This window comes from Pagrus major, chromosome 15 (assembly GCF_040436345.1).
Source record: "Pagrus major chromosome 15, Pma_NU_1.0".
In the NCBI taxonomy this organism is placed as follows: domain Eukaryota; kingdom Metazoa; phylum Chordata; class Actinopteri; order Spariformes; family Sparidae; genus Pagrus; species Pagrus major.
In genome coordinates, this window is record NC_133229.1 from 7,000,137 (window position 1) to 7,021,565 (window position 21,429).

A 21,429-nucleotide genomic window follows, 5' to 3' on the forward strand; every position below is an offset into this window, starting at 1 on the left:
AACACCCCGCTGTTGTTTGCAGACAAAGACGATGAATTTGATATCGAGTTCTGGCACAAGACACCTTTTCCTGTGCCCACGTTCACATCTAGGAAGGACGGTGGTATTATATTCTGACCTCATTTACAGTCTGAGGGTGGAGATCAGTCACATCACCGAGGTGGGCGAGAGCTCGTCCGTGTCCTGCACCTCCCTCTTCTGCCTGATGACACTTTTTGTTCGTGTTTGTGCAAGAGAAATGGGGAGACGTTAGAAGTCAGTCAGTGAAAGAAATTTGAGCAACAAACGGGAAACTTACCTAGTTGAGGAGGATAGTTTTTCTGTAGATTTCTTCATCTTCAGAGGGCATTTGGGCAGTTTTCTTCATCCTGTGTGACCGCCATGCCTTCTTACACGGTGACTGTTTCCACGGGGAGCCAGTGGTTCGCAGGGACGGATGATTACATCTACATCACACTGGTGGGCACAGAGCGATGCAGCGAGAGAACACTGCTGGACAAGCCTCTGTACAATGACTTTGAGAGGGGGGCGGTAAGTGATGTTACACTGCTGTAGTGGTGTGAGGGCCACTGTGTTACAATTACAGTCAGTTGCTGAGCACACAAACTGAACAGTGGATGTACTGAAGTAAAAGAGGAAGAAAATTACAACTAGGAAGGAAAACAGAACTTGTACAATAGGAATAACATTTTAATCTATTTTAAGAAAATGTTTGCTGTTGTGAACATGAACAAAGTTAACGAGTCAGACAGCATTCTTGTCATCTTTTACATTTTACAAAACTCGGTCAATTTATTCTTGACTAATTAAGAGGGATGGATATATTGGATATTATTATTATTATTATTATATTATTAGATATAACTGGGGGAGTCTTTGGATGATTACTTCATTGTATTGTATATTTGTACAGTTATTTTGCCACTGAAAATTAGGGGTTTAGACCCCACTTCCTGCGAAAAATAGAGAATTGTACACCTCAATAGCCTTCATCATTGTGAACATATACGTTTAAATGATATGATTTGCATTTAAACACTTGTGCAAATTAATGTTGGAAAAACAATGTGTTTTTAAGTCTTTAGAATTTTTTCTGTTTATTGTCCCCCCAACAGTGAAAGAAATATCCTCTTTTTTTATTCTTATCAAGCAGTACATGAAATACTGACACAAGTTTATCTGTCAGATTCATTTTTGTTGTAACACTCGGCAGTTTGAAATGAAAAATTCACGTTCATAAAAATGTACTTGTCATTTCACAAACTACTTTTAACTAACATACAACCCAAATCATGATCGTTCCCTAAACTTAAAGCAGAAACAGACAACTTTTGGTTGGCACAGGTAGCAGCATGCTACCGCTAACGACCTAGTTATGCTCAGTGCTATAAAAAGTAAAACACTGAGTTGTATTGATTCGTATTGTTACTTACTGAGCTCAAAGAAAAAATGCCAGTTTTGAACCATCTCAAGTCGCACTGGTAAGAAAAAAGTCATATCAGCGCGTCCCTTCACTTTTGTTTGACCTCGGTCTCTTTCACCCTCTTCACCTTCTTTGCTTCCTCAATCAGCAGGAGGTTCCCCAGTTATTCCATTTGCTCTGCCTTTACTGGGGGATAGCGACCGGGGAAAACGATGTCTCTTCCTGTTTTGGTTGCACAATGGCAGATGCGTTTTGAGCCCGGTGGCAGACTGAATGGTGTCATTTTTCTAAAGCCATTAACCTGGGCAGCCAGTGTTTACTGCAGAATGATGAGTTAAAGCAAAAAAGTTGTCTAATGCCAATCCTTGACACTGATGTTTTCATATACATGTGGTAATGACGTGTGATATGAGACAAAAGGAAGAATATGATTCATTTAATGACACTATTTCTTCCAGCACATACTGTATATTTATCTACCTGCTGACTAAATTGCAGGTGGACTCCTATGAGGTGAGGGTCGGTGAGGACCTGGGCGACATCGTGTTGGTGAAGATTGAGAAGAAGAAGTACTGGGTGCACGACGACTGGTACTGCAGGTACATCACGGTCAAGACCCCATCTGGAGACTATCTGGAGTTCCCCTGCTTCCGCTGGCTGGTGGATGAGAAGGAGGTGGTGCTGCGGGATGGAAGAGGTACAGCCGTCAGTTTCATCTGTCAGTGCAAACAGTGTAAACAAGCACTCCATGCTCCATCCCTCACTCTGTCTTGTGTCTGTTGTAGCACATCTGCCTCAGGATGATAAGACCAGCCTGGTGAAGCAGCACAGGCAAAAAGAGCTGGATATGAGGAGAAAGACCTACAGGCAAGTTGACTCTACACATGTATGTTATAGGAGGCTGAGGCTGCTCATTAATGTCTAATAACTCTTCTGTCCTTCACAGATGGAAGGAGTGGCAGCCTGGCTTTCCTATGAGCATAGATGCTAACAGACACAAGGATCTGCCCCGGGACATCCAGTTCGACAGCGAGAAGGGAGTGGACTTTGTTCTGAACTACAGTAAGGCGTACGTGCTCCCTCTAACAGCCTGCTGTAGTAAACAGATTTACTCTAGTTGTGAGGAGAGCTAACGGCCCTCAGTGCAGAGCAGAGTGAGTCAGTGGAGCTTTAACCTCGCAGGTGTTTTTCAATGCAAAGCTTTCATGTTGCCATGATGACATGCTTCTATTTTCTGTGCTCAGGATAACCTGGAAGAAAACAGAGGCGTCATTGTGTGTTTATCACCAGGTTCATTTGCATTGCGCTTTCATGCAGGAGCCTGCAAATAAACACAAAACACAGCCAGAACACAACTGTATGCATCATGCAGTAGCACAGAACAAAAGGCAGAGAGTGCAAAAATGACAAACCTTAGAAGGATGTCTAATAATATATAATTTATGAAAAGGAAAAGTGGTTGAGATGGAAAATGAATCATGCAATTTGCCACGGTGAGCTTCCAGTGCTGTTCATAGACTTTCTGCCTATTTGTGGACAGAAGTGGTTGAAAAACATTTGCATTTGATGCTGCTTCTTCCAATTTCAGACACATTTTGATGTGAATATGGTAACAAATATGCTCATGGTGATGAGTATAAGAGTGATGAAGATGATAACGATGATAACTATGACTTTCCAGAATAGAGAACCTGTTTGTGAACCACTTCATGCACATGTTCCAGTCCTCCTGGAACGACTTCGCTGACTTTGAGAAAATCTTTGTGAGAATCAAAAACACAATCTCAGGTCAGCCTCATGTATATTATATTATATTATATTATATTATATTATATTATATTATATTATATTATATTATATTATATTAAATTGCTGTCATGGAATGAAACTAAGTACATTTATTCAAGTACTGTACTTAAGCACAATGTTGAGTTACTTGTACTTTATTTGAGTATTTCCATTTTCTGCAACTTTATATTTTAGGCAAATATTGTACTTTTTACTCAATTACATTCATCTGATAAGATTTCATTTGCTACTTTGCAGACTGCAGGCTGCTTCGGAGCAATTTTAGCACATTGTTTTCAATTAATTTATTTTATCAGCAATCAAATTAAAAACAAAAAAACATGATAATCAGCCAGGATAATCAGTCGACCCATGGCATATGTTTATTGCCATCAAATTAGGTAACACCTCATTTTACAGGCCTGCAAATTTCATGGTAAGCAGGCGGTAATTACCGAGTAACATATTTGAAATTTCTTTGAAATTACCCTCAAATTACCACAATAATTACAAAATTACCACAACATGATTTGATAATATTCTGGTATTTTCCAACTAACAGTTGATAAATACCTGGTAATTTATTTAATATATTTCCAGGAAACTTCCAACCAGTTTCTGTTTGACTTCTGCTGATCATTCCAGTTTAACCTTCAACTAGTTTCTGTCTAACTCCCCCTCAGCAGGCCTCTCAATTAAAGCGAAGTTGTGGCAGCTTACTTTTTCAGCTTACTTCAGTTACTTTTTGAGGTAAGGGGAAGATATAATCGAAAAAACTTAATTATTGTGGTAATTGGGGGTAATTTCAAAGAAATTTCAAATGTTTCCTGGTAAATTCCACATATTCACCACAAAACTGGTAAAGACCTGTATAATGAAATTTTAGCGAAGATTGCTTTTGATACTTTTTGTGACTTAAACTTCTACCAAAGTAATATTTCAGCTTGATATTATTACTTTTCTCAAGTATGACTTTTGGGTACTTTTATTACATTATCCAGAGTATGTGATGCAACACTGGAGAGAGGACTTCATGTTTGGGTACCAGTTTCTGAACGGTTGCAACCCTGTAATAATCAAAAAGTGCACCAAACTGCCTGATAAGTTTCCTGTCACTCATGAGATGGTCTCCGTCAGCCTGGAGAGAGATATAAGCCTGCAGGAGGAGATAGAGGTAAACATGGTTATGTCTTTTAGTCTATTTAATGTTCCATATATGAGATCAGATTGTGCCTACAACAGGAGATATGTCTCTATGTCTGATATACAATGTGAATCACTGTTCTGGCTCCAGGCAGGTAACATCTACATAGCAGACTACGAGGTGTTAGACGGCATCAGTCCGAACTCCACAGACCCGTGCACGCTGCAGTACCTGGCAGCTCCCATCTGTCTGCTCTACAAGACTGCTCAGAACAAGATCCTGCCCATTGCCATACAGGTGCAGTGATGTTGAGCAATACTGTCACACCACGAGGGAAACATTTCTTTTTCCTGCGTCTCCTTCATCCTCTGTCTTTTCCAGCTCGGCCAGACTCCAGGCAAAGACAACCCGATCTTCCTGCCTACTGATGGTCAGTATGACTGGCTGCTGGCTAAGATCTGGGTCCGCTCGGCTGACTTCCATCACCACCAGACCATCACACATCTGCTCAGGTCACATCTGATCACAGAGGTGTTCGGTATTGCCATGTACAGGCAGCTCCCTGCTGTCCATCCTGTGTATAAGGTAAAACTCTGATTCATTCATTGACTGATTCATTGACTGATTGACTGCTTGACCTCATGGATTGATGTTCTGTCTTCCAGCTTCTTATTCCACACATTCGTTTTACCATCGCTATCAACACCAAGGCCAGAGAGCAGCTCATCTGTGAGTGTGGCATCTTTGACAAGGTGAGTTTCCAGGCAGAAGGAAGCGGGTCGACTATTTCTGTTCAAAATTAATGAGAGAAATAATTTAAAAGAAAGAGGAAAAGAAGCCCAAAAGAAGCCCAAAAGTGCCTATTCATTTCCCCTAAGAGATCATTCAGTAATGGGCGCTCAATCTCATGCATGCATTGAAAAAGGAGAACAGAAGCACAATCATTAGCTGCAGAAATAGTGCAATGTTGCATTTTCTCCTCCGTCCTCATCAAGGCAAACGCGACAGGCGGAGGTGGTCACGTCCAGCTGATCCAGAAGTCCGTGAAGAATCTCACCTTCAGGTCTCTGTGCTTCCCGGATGCCATCAAGGCCCGCGGCGTGGGCGAGAAGGAGGATCTGCCCACCTACTTCTACAGAGACGACGGCAACCTGGTGTGGGGGGCCACTAAGAGGTGAGCAACGACTCTGAGATAACTTAGAGATGGCACAGGCGAATAGTTTGTGTGTTTGAGGGATAGAAAACAGGGATAAACAGTGCGAATTGTGGGAACATTTTCTACCTGTGTGTGTGTGTGATTGTCAGAATTTCAAAGTGAGAGAAGTTGCTGTGTTTTCTATGTCCTCTACGACTGACTGCTGTCTTGTTTTCCTTCCTGGCAGTTTTGTGTCTGATGTGGTGCATATTTATTACACCAGCGATGAGGCGGTGCAGGCAGACGAAGAAATCCAGGCCTTTATTAAAGATGTGTGCAGCTTCGGCATGCAGGACTTCGATCACTGTGGTGGGTGCACATGAAAGATGTCCTGTTGATATCACTTTTCTTCAAGCATCATAACAACTAGGAATAAAGTTTCTTACTCCCATTTAATAATTTATGACTCTAGGATTTTCTGCAGAGGACGGGTACGACAGGGAACAGACAGCACTATAAATTCAAATATGTCCTGTTATTCACTAATGGTTTGAGGGGAAGGACAAGAAGTCACAGGAGTCTGATGGTGTCACTTGCTGAGCACCAGTGTTGTAAAACTCTTCCTGCATTTCTCCATGTCCTGTTTGTGTCCATTGTGCACGGATATTTTGCAAAGCGACCCTTGCAAAAGAGAAAAGAAACAGATTTTTTGTCAAGATTAAAGCTCACTTTCTCTTTTCCACCTGTCCACCGTCTGTGCACAGAGTTTCCCAAGTCCCTGAAATCACGAGAGGAGCTGGCAGAGTATCTGACCGTGATTGTGTTCACCGCTTCAGCCCAGCACGCAGCAGTCAACTTCGGACAGGTGAGTGATAGATAATCAGGAACATTCAATATTATTATATTAAAAAATAAAATAAGAAAATAAAATATAATTTTATTTATTAATAATTACATTTTAGATGTACAGTTTTGGATTCTTATAGATGAATTGAGATGAATTATTCAGGTATGACTGTTCATTCACTGTTCACTTAAACAAATGGTTTATGGAGGAAGTATTCATATTGTTGACTTAAGTAAAAGTACCAGCAGTGATGGAATGTAACCAAGTACATTTACTCAAGTACTGTACTTGATTTATTTTTTAAATTTTTTGAGTTTATAGGTCCCCTCCACTACGTTTTGGAGGCAATTAATGTATTGTATTTTACTCCACTACATCTATTTGATAACTTAAGTTACTAGTTACTTAGCCGATTACATGCTGCATCAGAGCCAAAGTCCTGCATTTTTAAATTCATTTATTTGAGAGATTCTGATAATCAGAAACATTCTGAATATTGGATCTTATGATTGATAATCGGCTGACCGTTATTATTCTGTATGTACATACTTTTAAATATATATAATTTGCTTTTAAATGTACTTTTGACACTGAAGTACAGGTAATATCAGATACTTTAAGACTTTTACTCAAGTCCTTTTCTTAAGGGTGACTTTCATTTTTACCAAAGTAATATTTTAACAAGATAACTTCACTTTTACTCAAATATGACTCTTGGGTGAAGTCCTTCACACCCTACTTTAGTAAAAGTACAGAAGTATTACCAGTAAAAAATGTTCTCAAATATCAAAAGTGACAGTACTGGTTCTGCAGAGAAATGGTACTATGACTGATATATTATTACATTACATTATTAGTAGTTAAGACTAATGCATGATAGTGTAAGTAGCATTTTACTGTTGGACATTGTGCAGTATGACTGGTGTTCCTGGATCCCCAACGCTCCATCCACCATGCGAAAGCCTCCTCCCCACAAGAAGGGCTTGGCAGATGTGAACTTGATCATCGAGAGCCTCCCTGATCGAGGACGTTCCAGCTGGCACCTGGGGGCCGTCTGGGCCCTCAGCCAGTACCAGGAGAACGAGGTACAGAGAGGGCACTTCGTGTCCAGACACACACACAGGCAATCACACCCACGTCTCGGTACAGACAAAGACACAATTTCTAATTTCACAAGAAGCTTCCCTCTGCTGTGAAACATGCTCCCCCCCCCCCTGCAGTGTGTCTCCAGGCTGAATGACCTGTCTCCTCTCTCTCCCCCCGCAGCTGTACCTGGGCATGTATCCTGATGAGCACTTCATCGAGAAGCCGGTGAAGGAAGCCATGGAGAGGTTCAGGAAGCAGCTGGCGGAGATCAGCAGCTCCATCAAGAGGAGGAATGACGGAAAGAAGCTGCCTTACTACAACATGTCCCCCGACAAAATCCCAAACAGTGTCGCTGTCTGAGGGAGAAATGAGCCCACCTAATATTTTGCAAGTTCTGCTGATATTGCTGTGAGAAAAGTCTTTGTCACATCAGTGTGGGTTTTAGATACTTCTATAGTGCATATGTGCTGACAAAAAAGTCAATTTGCAAAACTTAACTTTGCTTCTAAATTGTTTTTTTGTTCACTTATTTGGGTGAAAATTGGTTTAAATGTTATTGCAAGGAGTTGCCAATTAAAATCTTTTCACTTACAGCTTTGATGCATCATTTCTATCTGCGAGAGTGCTTTTCTTATTGAAGAAGACGATAAAGACACAAAGTGTTAAAAGTAACTTAATTTTTATTTGGTTGTTCTTTTTAATTCTACATACTTTGTTCAATAATGGGAAATTAAACTGAAAACACATCAATATTTCTTTTTAAAAACATAAGTACTTTTACCAAATTCTTTACAGTTACTATTCCAAAGTAAATTCACAGACAAACTTGTGGAATGATATCATAAGACAGGGGAACAGTCATATATGTTCAAGTCCAGTCAGTAGTAAACAAACGTAGCTTTATGCAAGTCACACTTTTCCCAGACATGATCGAATTTAAGCGACGGGGTAAAGACGGAGAGAAAAGTTGTGCCTGAAACCTAAAATACTGGGACAGTGAGGCTGATTGATAGGATTATACAAAGAAGAAATCAGTTCAAAAAGAAAGAAAAAGCTGCTCTCAGAGAGGAACTTGGCTGCTTGTAAAAGTGGCCTCAATCTTTATCAGGACTACATCAAAAACTTCTGTCTCAGACTTCATGAAAGGAGCCAGCTCCTATGAGTAGAACGTGGAGAAAAAAAAACTACAGTCCATCTTTAATCTTCCCATTTGGAGGAAACTATGGGTGAAATGTTTAAATTTAATGCTGTCGTGTATGTCTGCATTCTGCATGTGTAAAACAAAATTGATCAAGCAGTTTAAAAAGTGAGAAAGAAGAGCGGATATTCACATTAAGGTCAAGCAAACAAGTTTTTTTTACAAGTCTAGTATCTGAAGTGAAAAACGAAGTGAAGGTTTTTATGCCTGGGACAAAAAAACAAAGTGTAAGTTGCATAAAATTACTAATGAAAGGGGTTTATAAATGAACAAATTGTACTCTATTTTCTTTTAAAAATAAATACAACACAAAATGAAGAAATAATCTTTTCATACCCAGAGGACACCCTGGACATTAAACACCATTACATAACTATAGAATAGAATAACAACAAAAGGGTAATTGCACTTTTTATCTGTCTAATTGCACTGAGCCTCGCGGGAATTGAAGTTTCAGAGAAGCCTCTCGTTACTGGGTCTTTAATCCAACTTGACACGCAACGACTCCCTCGGCTCATATTACGTATTAAAATTATATTAGACTCCAGATCTCAAGTCACCATGGGGCATATACACAAGTACAGTATGCACTGTTACAAAAAACAAAAACAAAGCGCAGGTTTCATTTATTGCTGCTGCTGCTGAGCAGTAATTGTCAGGTATGTTGTTGGACCATCGTTGTTCACAGACAATATACTGGTATCAAAGACAGTTTTTTAAAAATGTGTGTGTTGCTGGAATGGCTGTGAGGCTCAACATGAGCCCGGCATCGCTGTGCTCCCACGTACACAAAAGCACTTACAATGACTGTAAGCCCCAAAACACATCGCCCTGAGAAATCCACTGCTGCCTACCTCGGATCGCACCTTCAGCTCCACACCAGCAGGTGGCGCCCAAGTCAGCCATGATGCTCTTTAACCATTACAAGTAGCATTGTATACATGGCTGTAATGCTCCTATGCAAAATAAACGGCCTGTTTGTTGATGACCTGCAGTGAAAGTGTTGTACTGATACAAAAAACCCTCGTCAGCTGTGCTTCACTGTGCTTCTTTTGAGAAATGAACAAAAAAAGAGGTGTTGGAACAAGTCGTCTCATTTGAGCCACAGAAGGCCGGATGTGAGAATAACACTTAATCAAATGAGAGTCAACAAGCTGGCTGTCTTGTGATTAAATACTAAAATAGACATCCTCCATCATGTGATAAGAATCTGGCAGGAAGAAACAAGACACTTTCACTGAAACTGAGACTCCTGCTCATCTGAAATGCTCCTAATATCAGATGTTGCACCTCATATTCTTGAAATGCTGCAGTGCATTGAAAATATGCAAGTGCCAAAAATTAGCCTAAAGTTTATTTTCAGCGGTCTGATTTCAATACAGTCTGCCTGGTTTCTTCTGCTCGGGGTCAATCAATGCACCGCCTGCACAATGGGAGCAACGGGAGGCTGAAAATAGGCAGCTGTGGATTTCTCAAGGCACATCCCGTGATTAAGCAAACAAATCAACATATTAAAAACTGCACATGGAATATCACACTGTAAATACTGTGTCATTCACATGATAGAAAAACATGAGCGACGCTGTTTATGCCCAAAGGCTCTCGTTATGATCTCAAGACATGGAAATTATCTAATTTCCCGTGACCAGTAAAAAATGTTGTTTGTTTATTTTATTTTATTTATTTATTTTTTTATATTTAATTTTTTTTTAATCATTTTTTAAAAAGTTTACATTCTCAAAGCCTTCAGAAAGTTCACGTTTGGGGTAGAGAAGTCATGTGGCTGGATTTTCCGTTCTCTGCATTAGAGCGATGAACTACTTTTTCCTGTTTTTGACTAAAACACTCACATGTTTCTTTCAGCATGATTCCATTTTTTAACCCCAGTTTCCTTTTTTGTCATCCACGGGAGGGTCAATATATACGTATATGTGCGTATGAGGAAATGCAATGTCAAACAAATTTGTTTGAGTGTGCTCTCCTCAATGTACAACATGTGAATTCATATCAAAGAAAAACAGAGGAGGAAAAAGGACAAGAAGGGATTTGTTGTGGAAACTAAAAAAAAACAAAAGTGCTTCGATGCATGTCCAGATCAAGGCCTGACCAGCTCGGGGCCGACAGACCACGGCGACAGAGATGGCAGTAGCTGGAATGTTCCAGAGATCCGATGCGTGGCGCTACATACTGATCCACGGCAGGTTAGCCCCGAGACTCACAGGAGGTAAAAACGAACAAATCTAACAAACCCACAAGTAAACAAACCACGCATCAGAGACGTGTAGACCTCCAGAGCCGTTTGTGAGTCCATTTGTCTCAGTCCTGCTCTCCCAGAGGTGTACATACAAGTGTGTGTGTGTGTGTGTGTGTGTGTGTGTGTGTGTGTGTGTGTGTGTGTGTGTGTGTGTAGAGTGGTATGCTCCAGGCCTCATCAGACATTTCCAGTAAAAACAGTCAGGTCCTGGGGAAGGAAAGAGGCGAGAGTGTGGATTGAGGGTGCAGGTGGAGGGAGGGATAAGGTCCGACAGGTGGAGTGTGGATAGAAGAAGATAGTCAGGGTCCGTCCGTCTGTCTCTGTGGGTTGAGTTTTAGGAATATAGGATGACCAGAGGAGGACAGCGGGTCAGTCTGGGAGCAGAGGAAGGGGAGGGTCTGGTCGGTCCTCAGTCACCGAGCTTTTCCACGACGGCTTGTTTGTGTGTGTAGTATGAGCAGGACAACCAATGGCATGGACCGAGCGGTCAGACATGGAGCACCTCCATACTGTAGTCCTCTGTCTCTGTGTACTGGGAGGAGTTTGTGTCCGACTGGGTGGGGGCCAGAGCTTCCTTGTTCTCCAGACTTGGCTCCATGAGCGGCGGCTTCTCCAGTGCCAGCTTTTTACACGTGTCTGGCCGGTTCTGGACGTATATGACCCGGTTGTAAGCCTTAAGTCTCCTCCATAGGTGGATGTAGACTTTGCACTGGACGTACATGAACACCAGTCCACCCGTGAAGCCGATGGCCACCACCACCAGCTTGGTCCAGAAAGGCCATTCCAGGATCCCTGAAGGAGAGGACAGAAAGAAAAGAAACGTGCACGAGTCAAACATGGAGCTCTTTCTCCTTATCGCCTGTTATCTCTGTTCAATTAAGGGACACATATGACAAAAAGAAACTACAAGAAAAGTGGGAGCAACGATTTTTAAAAAACTAAAACACTACAAAGGCTTTACAAATTAGTGATTTGTGGTAAATTTGCTAAACCGTGCAAAAACATTTCTTTGTCCCCTGAGGCAGCTGCAGCATTTCTGCAAATTGCAAAAACCCTGGAACACAAGGCTAAATAATTTGCAATTTTGGGAAGTGCGCATTTTTATAACAAGCTGCAGAGTCATCCAAAACAAAAATTAAGAGGCAGAAAAGGGAGCTTCAAAAACAAAAAAGAAAAAAAAGTCTGTCTTCTTTCAGCTGACCTTCAACCAATCAGTCTTTCAATGTTGGCTATTATACTAAAAATGAATACAAGAAAGGTCTGCAGATGAGTTAATAAAATCTACCCTTGAGGAATGAAATACAAAAATTCCCTCATATAATAGGAGGAATACCAGTTCACACAAGGTGAACACAGTATAATCAGTGTGGTATTAACTGTGCTTATGCAGGTATGCAATATCCATGTCTAACTTTATGAGAAGAGATTAACGAGTGAGGATGTCAGTGAGATTTGTGAGGTTTGTTTTAATCAAAACCCTCACAGACAGACAGACAGACACAGAGCAGAGGGACACTGTGTCTGTGTTCATTAGGTTGGAACATTCAGTGAGGCGGTGTGAATATAACCAGCTTTAAAGGTGAAGAATTCTTATCCTGAAATCAAGGCAGAAGGGAAAAGGGAAGGAAAGGGGTGTAAAGAGCAGTCGGAAAAGAACTGGACACAGCGGACAGAAAGGCTGACGGAGGGGGAAACACAATTTGGAAGTCAAAAGGTCAAAGTTGAAATGATTACCTGGGATTCTTCCGGCTGCATGAGTAAAGAAAGTGTAAGTATCATGTATTACCAAAGACACACAAACAGGTTGATAGAAAGCGCAGAAATTGAAAGTAAAGACAAATATTACAGTTGCACACTTTACGATGTGATTCATGCAATCATAAACACTGAATCTGCGTCACAAACCACAGGAGACAATGGAGTTCATTTCAAGTGTATTAGACACAAGTCTGCTGTCTGCTCTATCTCTGTAAGCAAATTGAGAGAAAAAGATAACCATGGTTCTGTGTGACTTGGCAGCGGACAGTCAGGACGTCTGGGAAATATTTGGCATCACCATGGTGATTGAACCTGACAGTCCTCAGGGACTGTAACAAGTCTGAATCATCAGGTTGGGCTAAACAGGCACAGCCTGCTCTTCCATCTGTACGCTGTCTCAGAAGCGCCGAACATGCCAGGGAGGAATGAGTGGCAGCAGACGTCGTGCCAGCGGATGGTACCACAGCTCATCATGAAAGCAGCCCAAGTCCATTTATAGCCCTGATAGCAAGAGCACGGCTCTCTGAGGATGACGGCGTTAATCTGTCCGTAACTCAGTGCTGCTGACCACTTTGGTGAAGATGGATGCAAGGAGCAGCCCGGCCACTAGAGGCTGCTAAAGGGGCTTTTAGGCTCCGAGTCACCGAGGAGTTGCTAATTGGCTGTAGCTTTTACAGTCTGTGTCAGCAGGAGGTTCCAGTCTGGAGCATACACATGATAAAACAAACAAACTGGTGACTAAAATCTGAAAGGTAATCATGAGACACAGCAACCGTCCTGATCAGGAAACAAAAAAAAGCCTGTGAGGACATTTCTCTTTGGTGGTTGCTGGTTTTCTTTCAGATTCTGTTTGTTTGTTGAAGCCTTAGTGAGTTAACTGCTGATGTGATCATAGTGAGTCAGTTAGGATTGTTCTCGTTTATTACCTCCGACTGGAGGGCTGTAACAAACAGTGGTTTAATCAGTTAGTTTTCAGATAAAATGAGGTTATTAGTCGCTAAGAAGAATGCCCCAAACTGCTGGTTCAAAGCTCTGGAATGAAAGATTTCCTGCTTTAATTTGTCTTAATAACAGTGAACTGAACATCTTTGACTTTAGGACTGTTGTTCAAACCAAATAATCAATGTTAAGACTGATGTGCTTTTTCATGTTCAGTCCTAGTGTTGGTGGGATGATCGATACCCCCCATTGAAGCTATAGCCAGCAGCTGGTTAGCTTAGCTTAGCACAAAGACTGGAAACAAGGGGAAACAACTAGCTTTGTCCAAAGGCAATAAAATCCACTCAACAGCCCCTCTGCCAACAAATAGTCCAGCTATTACCCCCATACAACCTCATTGTTTTTACACATTAACAATCAAGCTGTACATGTTAATTAGTGAATGTCTTTCTCCTGAACTGCTCACTCTTTCTTTCTTTATCCGCTTTTAATGTCTTTGAGTAATTCCTACTTTGCTTGTTTTACTGTTGTATTACTGTAGGAAATGTACTGTTGTTTATCATTTATCTTTAATTATGTCCTGTTTTTATGTCTTTTTGTTTTTCAAGCACTTTGTAACTTGTTTTTGAAAAGCACTGCATAAATAAAATGATTATTATTATGTTGATACATGGAAGGCACGGATGCCATTTTGTTTATCTTTAGAAAGACTCAAACAGAATTAAATCAATTCAATGATAGAAAAAGAGCTGCTGGCAATGTTTAATAAAAATAGCATTAACCAAGGGGACTGTGTGAAGAGCAGTCATGCCTCCCTGTCATATTATTTTCTGTAGCCAGGCAACAAAGTAGCTGGGTTTACGTTGGCACACCTATTCCCTGTGTGTGTCAATGCTCATGCGATATACGTTTTCATGTGTTTTAGTATCGACAATGCCTGTGCCAAACAGGTACCACTTGCTGCTGCATGGCCGCAGGACACAGTCATAAAAACCATCACACGAGCTCACCCACACTGATCCTTGTGAGGACCTTTCGTTGACTTCATTCACTCCTTTAACAACTAAGCTTCAGCTCGGGCGTGTTAATTCACACCACGCAAACAAACCTGGTCTGAGCCCCCTGAAGAAATAAAACTGAACCATCACCTCACTTTGTAATAATAACGTCACTCTCAAAGTCTCAAACTGGATCTTGAGACTGATGGATGTAAATATCCATCTTGAAAATCTCTTTTCATTTCTTCTTTAATCTTGTACCTCTTAACTTTCTCTTTTATGTACTACAGCCTGAAATCAGAGTGAACTTCATTGAACTGAAAGTCCAAAAAACCTACCGACAGAAGATCATCTCCTGAGAATCTCAGTACACTCCTCTACACACTTTGATGCCAACCGAGCTCCTGCGAATGAATTTCTCCCACGTATGGTTCAGTTTTAGACAACAGTTCACACTGTTAACACTTAATAGTCACACCACTGAAACAACACTACAGTTATGCAGATTTGTCATTTAATACGGTCGATGAATGACTTGGAGGCGGTGGCAGATTGTGGATGAATGGACGACATCCAACACTACATCCAACACGGACAACGGCGTTACGTAAATGCATTTGTGTGTGAGTCTGTGCTGACCTTGTCTGATTTCGTCTGCTGTTCTGTCGATGAGAACGTAGAGCGACCACACCACGCAGGTGATGGCGATGACGTGGAAGGTGACCGAACACATGATCTTCCTTCTCTCGCTCGCCGTCATCTGTAGCTTCTCCCACTGCGACACAGAACACCAGAGCACAAAGGAAGGACATTTCATGGAGGTCAAAAAATTTAAGCAAAGCTCTCAAAACACACAATTCTTAAAGCAGTCAAACAGTTGGCATTAAACAGTTGGCTCGCTTTTCTGGAACAGCAAAGCGTGAGCTAAATATTTGATGGAGAGCATTCAGCCACTGTGATCGAGATCCAATCCTGCATGTCGCTTCTTGGCGAGTATGACAGAGAAAGAAAGTGGTCGACAGCCCCCAGCACACAGAGGCCAGGTACCTCGTCACAATACATCATCAGGATATGAGCCGAGCCGTGCAAACAAAACAAAAACTCGACACCGGCACCGTCGCATCATTTCTGTATCGCTCGTGTACTCGGCGATGAAATGGCGCGAGTGCGGGGTCATTTTGACGAGCAGCCGGTGTTGCAGCATGAGATGAAACCAAGCATCCGTTGATAAACACTTCATACCAAGGCCGACATCTCATCATGAATTTCCCTGCCGGCTCACACACGAACAGAATTCAGTGTTCACCAGTGGGATTCAGAAGCTATTAACAGCGGGGCATTTGTTTAAGGCCTTTTGTGCAGCTAATGAAGGGTGGAGGAATTTTAATTAGAGTGTCCTGCTATCTCCAGGCCACAGCGATTGATAAGAGCCTTTAATGGAAGTGTACATCCTCTGAACTATTTGAAATGAATCCCCCCCACCCCCCACCCCCCCCACCCCACACTTCAACAAGTTACGCTTATGAAAAAGGCTTCAAAGCTCAGTGTCATGCTTGCGTTATCTGCATGACAGATTGGAGACAGCTTTTGGCATTTCAAGCTTCATAACGAAGGAGTGATGTGAGCTCAGTCGGGACACTCGGAGGCAGAGCTGCATCGACAGCCCGAGTTTATCCACTAATGAACCTGAGAATTAATTGACTTTGCGCTGCAGTACAAATCGTGTCTTACCTTGCGCAGCGGTTTGAGCTTGGTCTCCATGATGAACTCATATTTACAGAGCTCACAGCAGCGAGTGTCGGAGCTCTTGATCCACTGCTGTAGACAGGACTGATGGACGAAGCGCAGGCTCCCTGTGCAGTGGCATGGTGTGATCAGAGGACTCTCGTCATCCCCTTCACAGTGACAAATCCTACGGGAGCCAAAGAATACAGTCAACACTAAGCTAGAGGCAAGACATCTGTAATAGGAGGAAGACAGGGGAGAAGCAGGATCAAAAAGAGAAAAGTTGGCAGGCAAAGCTGACAGATATTTCCCCGAACTCAGGCAAACTTGAGTGTTGGAAGATATATGTCAGCAAACTTGTAGCACTCTCTAGTATAATACGACGAGGTGTTAGGAGAGCACGGCAGGTGGGAGTATCATTTCACAAATATAAAAGCATACCAAGAACACTGAGTACAATACATGTCCCACATGGATAAACTCAATCAAGACAAACTAATTTGATTCAAAGCACTTCACTGCAAATCAAAATGACACTTTCAGAAAATAATCTTCTGTGTTCTCACAATATGGCAGCACAAAATTGAACACAACAAATCTAATCTCAGATACCTCGCCGTTTAGCAACTCTAGCCTCAGTGAGATAACAGGAGTTGTCTGTAATGATAACTATGGCAAGGAGTGCAAGCAATTTAATCAACATCAATATCCAGCACATCTGTGGATAGCAACCTTTTGTTTTGGATGTACCCCAACAAATACCCCCATAGTGCTGTCAGACACCTTCATCAACACAACCCGTCATGATCTTACTCACCATTAACTATATAAAAGTGGATAATGTTAACTTTAGTTACTGTTATTGGATTTTTCATACAATTCATTGTACACAAACAATTCAGTGTCTTTTGGTTATGTTTGCATTTGTCACTATCGATTTAATATAACGTCCCTGGTCTACTACTAGCCTATACGTTTAACTAGGTGATTTCAACTTTTCATCTGTTAGCCTATTAGCTAACTATTCCAACTGTTTATTACTTTTTGCTAACTATTTTAGGTGTTTATTAGCCTACTTTTGGCTAACCATTTCAAATTACTTTAAGCTAACATTAACTGTTTCAACTTGACTTGTCTTGACTAACACTTTCAACCATTTATCCATTACTTTTCGCTTACTATTTCCACTGTTTATTGCTTTTAGCTAACTATTCCAACTGTTAACCCTAACCCTGTTTACTTTAGGCCGACTATTTACCTTACCATTTTAACTGTATAGCACTTTTAGCTAACTATTAAGCCTGCAACTGTTTATTTCTAGCTTTATAACCATTAGTTACTTTTAGCTAACTATTTTTATCCTACTTTTAGCTTACTATTCTAACTGTATATTACCGCTGACCATTACAACTGTGTATTACTTTTAGCTAACTATTTCAACTATTTATTACTTTTAGCTAACTATTTTACAGTAACTGTGTGCTATATTACGTACGGCTAACCACTGTAAATGTTTATTACTTTTACTGTAGCTAATTTTTTCAACCGTTATCCATTCATTTCAGCTAACAATTGTTTATTAGCCTACTTTTAGCTACTTTCAATAGTTTTTCTGTTACTTTAAGTTATTTAAACTCTGTTATAGCTGAGTCAGTATTTGGATATATATTTTTAAATCAAATTAGAATTTTTTATCTTTTTTAAATAAGCCTTTTAAAACTACCCCACAGTCTCTCAGTGTAGCCTAGCCTCCCCCCTGACAACTGCAGTAACACATTTTAAGGCTTCTCAAATGTGGTATGTGTTGCAATGTCACTGCATGAAATTGCACTGACCTAAACAGGTGTTTGATATTGCGTCTAGCCCCTGTAGATGCTTGGTAAGCTATTCTGGGTTACAGGTACCGACATCTGGAACATTCGATTAGGTGGCTGCTACTTCGCGGGACCACTCGACAGACTTTTCTCAGAGTGAGGAACCCATCAGATTTTTAATACGTCCTCCTCAAGATCACATCTGACACCGACTGACAGGTTGGAGGAGAGAAGCTATTTGTCACCCACACTAAGGAGGAGTGTCTGTGTCCGTCTGTTCAGTGTGTGTCTGTACGTCTGACGCCGAGATGGATTGTGTGAAACTCTAGACAGCCTTCACCCGTAAGTCAGCCACAAAGTGAGAGTTCGAGAAAAAGAGGTGTTGGAGAAAGTTATTAGAGCAAGCCATTACCTCCAAGTCAAGTTAATATCACACACAAACCCCTTGTAGAAAGAAGCTGAGGTCGTTATGATCTGAGAATTCAGTGTCAGGACATTGACCTCACGCGGCTGTTCATGCCAGGGAGTCCTCTGTAAATGAGCAATACATGGAAAACTCAGCTGCTGCTTGTTCAAGCACAACACAACTCTGATTAAAAGTCAGGCTGATGTCTCTGGCTTTAAAAACAGAGCAACAGTAAAGGTCCGTACAGTCTGCTGTAGTGTAGAATAAAGTAGAGGCTGCAGAGGCTACGTAGTTAAACAGATTTAAATTACAGAAGGGAAGGTGCAAGTCCATAATTCAACCTTAAATTCAAATAGTCTTTTTCTACCCATTTCCACCAGCATATGCATAAACCAGAGGAGGCATGCTGAAACAGAGAGCAGTGGCAGTAAATAAGGGAAGGCATTGAGGAAAAAGATGGAAAGGGAGAAGTGAGCAAGGCGTTTAAATGGGTTTGTCTTAATCCCGGTTCAGGAAGATAAGCACACATGAAGACACACATGTACACCCACACATGTGAGAAAGTGAGCGAGCAAGACGTCTATTTTCAGACTTTCCTGATCCGGCCAAAGCGTTACAAGATTAACAGACAGAGTGAACAAAGGAGGATAAAAATAGGTCATTTCTACGGCTTTCTCAACTAGAGGAGGAGGTGGAGGGAGGACCGTGGGATTAAGGGATAGAGGAGGAGGCACAATTAACATCTCTGGATTTTTTTTCCCTATCGGTTATGGCTGGGCTGCTTTGTTTGTGTTTGTTTGCATGGATCACAAGATGATGAACTGCATATTCTCATCCCACACATACGGTAGTGTACTCATCTTTCAAAAGAACAAACAGAATCAGCCTGAGGACCCGGACTCTTTGTTTATATTAAAAGGCATGGCGAGTGCTGAAATGGACAGATTTGATAAATTATTCTAATGTTGAAGTGGATTTTTTTACATTTTTTTCCCCACGTAGGAGGAGATAACTGTTGCACTGCAACATAGATCCATGGTGGAAGGAAAGTGATCAGTGAACATCATGAGTGGAAGAGACGAGGCATCATCAGCTTAAGATTCAAACGGCACTTTGTAGATACAAATCTCATATATTCAGCATCTCTTCTTCCTTACGTTTGACAGAATAATCCCTCGTGCACATTTACAGCTAAATTCACTGCATGCGAGTAAGCAGCAGCAGCACATTCCATCCACTGTCAGGCAGGGAGGGAAAGTTAAAATTTAATTTGTCTCTCTTGAACAGCCAAAACACACCCTGTTTAGCAGTAATTTTAGGATGGCAGAGGCGCCGTTAAGAGTGTGTCAACATTCAAAAGTGAGAAGAAAAACAGGGTCGGGAAATCACAAGCACCGCAGGCTGAGGGGGAAACAAGCTCGGCAACATTTCAGCCCTGGCGAGGCGTTCACCGTCTTCCTGTTCCCTCTTGTCTGCTTCCTTGTAGTTTTTTTCCTGTGGCGTTCAGCCGCTCTCCGCACTCCACACTCTCTCTACGTGTCGCTTGAAGATCCCTCCAGCTATTCCTTGTTCTGCCGCCCCACCCGTCCTAAGATGTTTATGCATTTACTTTTAAATGAATTTTTCAACACCAATCTGTTGTTTTGCGTCTCTGCTAAACAGATTTTTATAGGTGGTAAGGGGCAGAGAGTGACGTCTGAGGTGTTTTGTTCTTAGCCTGTTTTCAGTCTGAACACTTGGAGCGTCACACTCTGCCAGAGACATGCTGATCAGAGCAAAGCACAATTCAATTAACGACAGCACCACTGGAAGCCATCTTCCCCTTTCCTCCTTTCCTCATTTCCCCTCCTGCGTGTGTGATGATGCTTGCCTTAAAAGAGAATATTAAATTGGCTTCGAAGAAACTTATCTTTTGGAGGAAGGTTATAGAAGTACATAGACTCTGGTTGGTTTATAGTGTCAGATGTAAAAGCTCAAAGGTAACCCTGTGGACATTTTTTGCATACTGGAGGCATACTGGTTTTGTTTGTATCTGGAGCTCAAGTGCAAATCATAAAACACTAAAAAGAAGAAGAAGAGAAGAGAAGAGGCAAAGCAGGATGGAAGAACTGGATGAGGTGAAAATGCAGTCGCAGCAAAGAAACGTGAGCCTGACTGTAATAATTGCCATTTACTTCAAAGGTTGGCCATATCTATCAACTGAAAGAGGTTAATGACGTTCAGTTCATCCAGATTTAACGCCTTTCTGCAGATCAGCTGATCTGGCAGTTACATGTCCAGCAGCATAGGCAGATATTCATAGAAACACTGAATGTAAACATGTTATGTCCCTTTAAGTTTCTCTCCAAGGTGACATTTCTAATAAGAAAAGAGACTGACTCACCTCTTCAGACCATTAATATCTGACACATAGTCCAAAGAAGAGTTGCATAATCATTCACCTGCCAGTCATCGGAGAAAACAAACACCTACCCACACACACATGCACACATCCTGTCGAACAGGTGAGGTCAGCCTGTGCTCTGAGCTCACGCTTCTAGCCACCTGACTGAAAGCTGGCACGGGTGTGTTTGTTTGTGTGTGCACGTGTGTGTGTGTGTGCAGTCAGAGACTACACAGGCTATTTGAAGCCAATAATCTGCCTTCTGATCTCCAGCCTTCACCTTTCCAGTTCTAAGCTCGGGTTTCTCTATCGGGCCATGGCTGACGTATAATCTGGAGAGGAGTATATGCTCAGACCAACACTGATGGGGAAACAAAGACAGCCATGTATAATTGACATTCCTTCGTGTTTAAGACTCTGGTGTGGAGTATTAACAGACATATTGTAACCCAGAAGGGCTTAATGTGATCGAGGCAGAGTAAAAAAAAATTCTGCTAGAGAGTCTCATCTGCAGGGGCCATGCAGCCATGA

The 21,429-nt window shown here is 41.5% G+C and overlaps 2 protein-coding genes across 3 annotated transcripts in view; one reads left to right on the forward strand and one right to left on the reverse strand.

Moving 5' to 3' along the window:
• Positions 1–231: 231 nt before the first annotated feature.
• Positions 232–8,016, forward strand: alox5a (arachidonate 5-lipoxygenase a). Its single transcript, XM_073482177.1, has 14 exons — positions 232–531; positions 1,922–2,120; positions 2,209–2,290; positions 2,370–2,492; positions 3,105–3,211; positions 4,213–4,385; positions 4,506–4,652; positions 4,737–4,940; positions 5,021–5,107; positions 5,351–5,529; positions 5,738–5,859; positions 6,255–6,355; positions 7,252–7,422; positions 7,604–8,016. The coding sequence occupies exons 1-14, from the start codon at positions 382–384 to the stop codon at positions 7,781–7,783; spliced, it is 2,025 nt and encodes a 674-aa protein (XP_073338278.1). The 5' UTR covers positions 232–381; the 3' UTR covers positions 7,784–8,016.
• Positions 8,017–8,085: 69 nt separating this feature from the next.
• Positions 8,086–21,429, reverse strand: part of marchf8 (membrane-associated ring finger (C3HC4) 8) — a 90,944-nt gene continuing 77,600 nt past the window's right edge. The window contains exons 5-7 of one of the 2 annotated variants that reach the window (XM_073482030.1): positions 16,302–16,482; positions 15,210–15,345; positions 8,086–11,667 (exon numbers count right to left, since the gene is read on the reverse strand). In XM_073482030.1, coding sequence (XP_073338131.1) covers positions 11,363–11,667; positions 15,210–15,345; positions 16,302–16,482 — 622 coding nt within the window. In that variant the 3' untranslated portion in view covers positions 8,086–11,362. The remainder of the gene's footprint in view (positions 11,668–15,209; positions 15,346–16,301; positions 16,483–21,429) is intronic. The other variant, XM_073482029.1, reaches the window with a different exon arrangement.

Excerpts from the sequence above, each read along its gene's own strand:
- alox5a (XM_073482177.1), top strand. The coding sequence starts at position 382 with ATGCCTTCTTACACGGTGACTGTTTCCACGGGGAGCCAGTGGTTCGCA. Across the intron at positions 4,941-5,020 it reads CTGTCCATCCTGTGTATAAG|CTTCTTATTCCACACATTCG; the intron begins GTAAAACTCTGA and ends TCTGTCTTCCAG. Across the intron at positions 6,356-7,251 it reads CAGCAGTCAACTTCGGACAG|TATGACTGGTGTTCCTGGAT; the intron begins GTGAGTGATAGA and ends GACATTGTGCAG.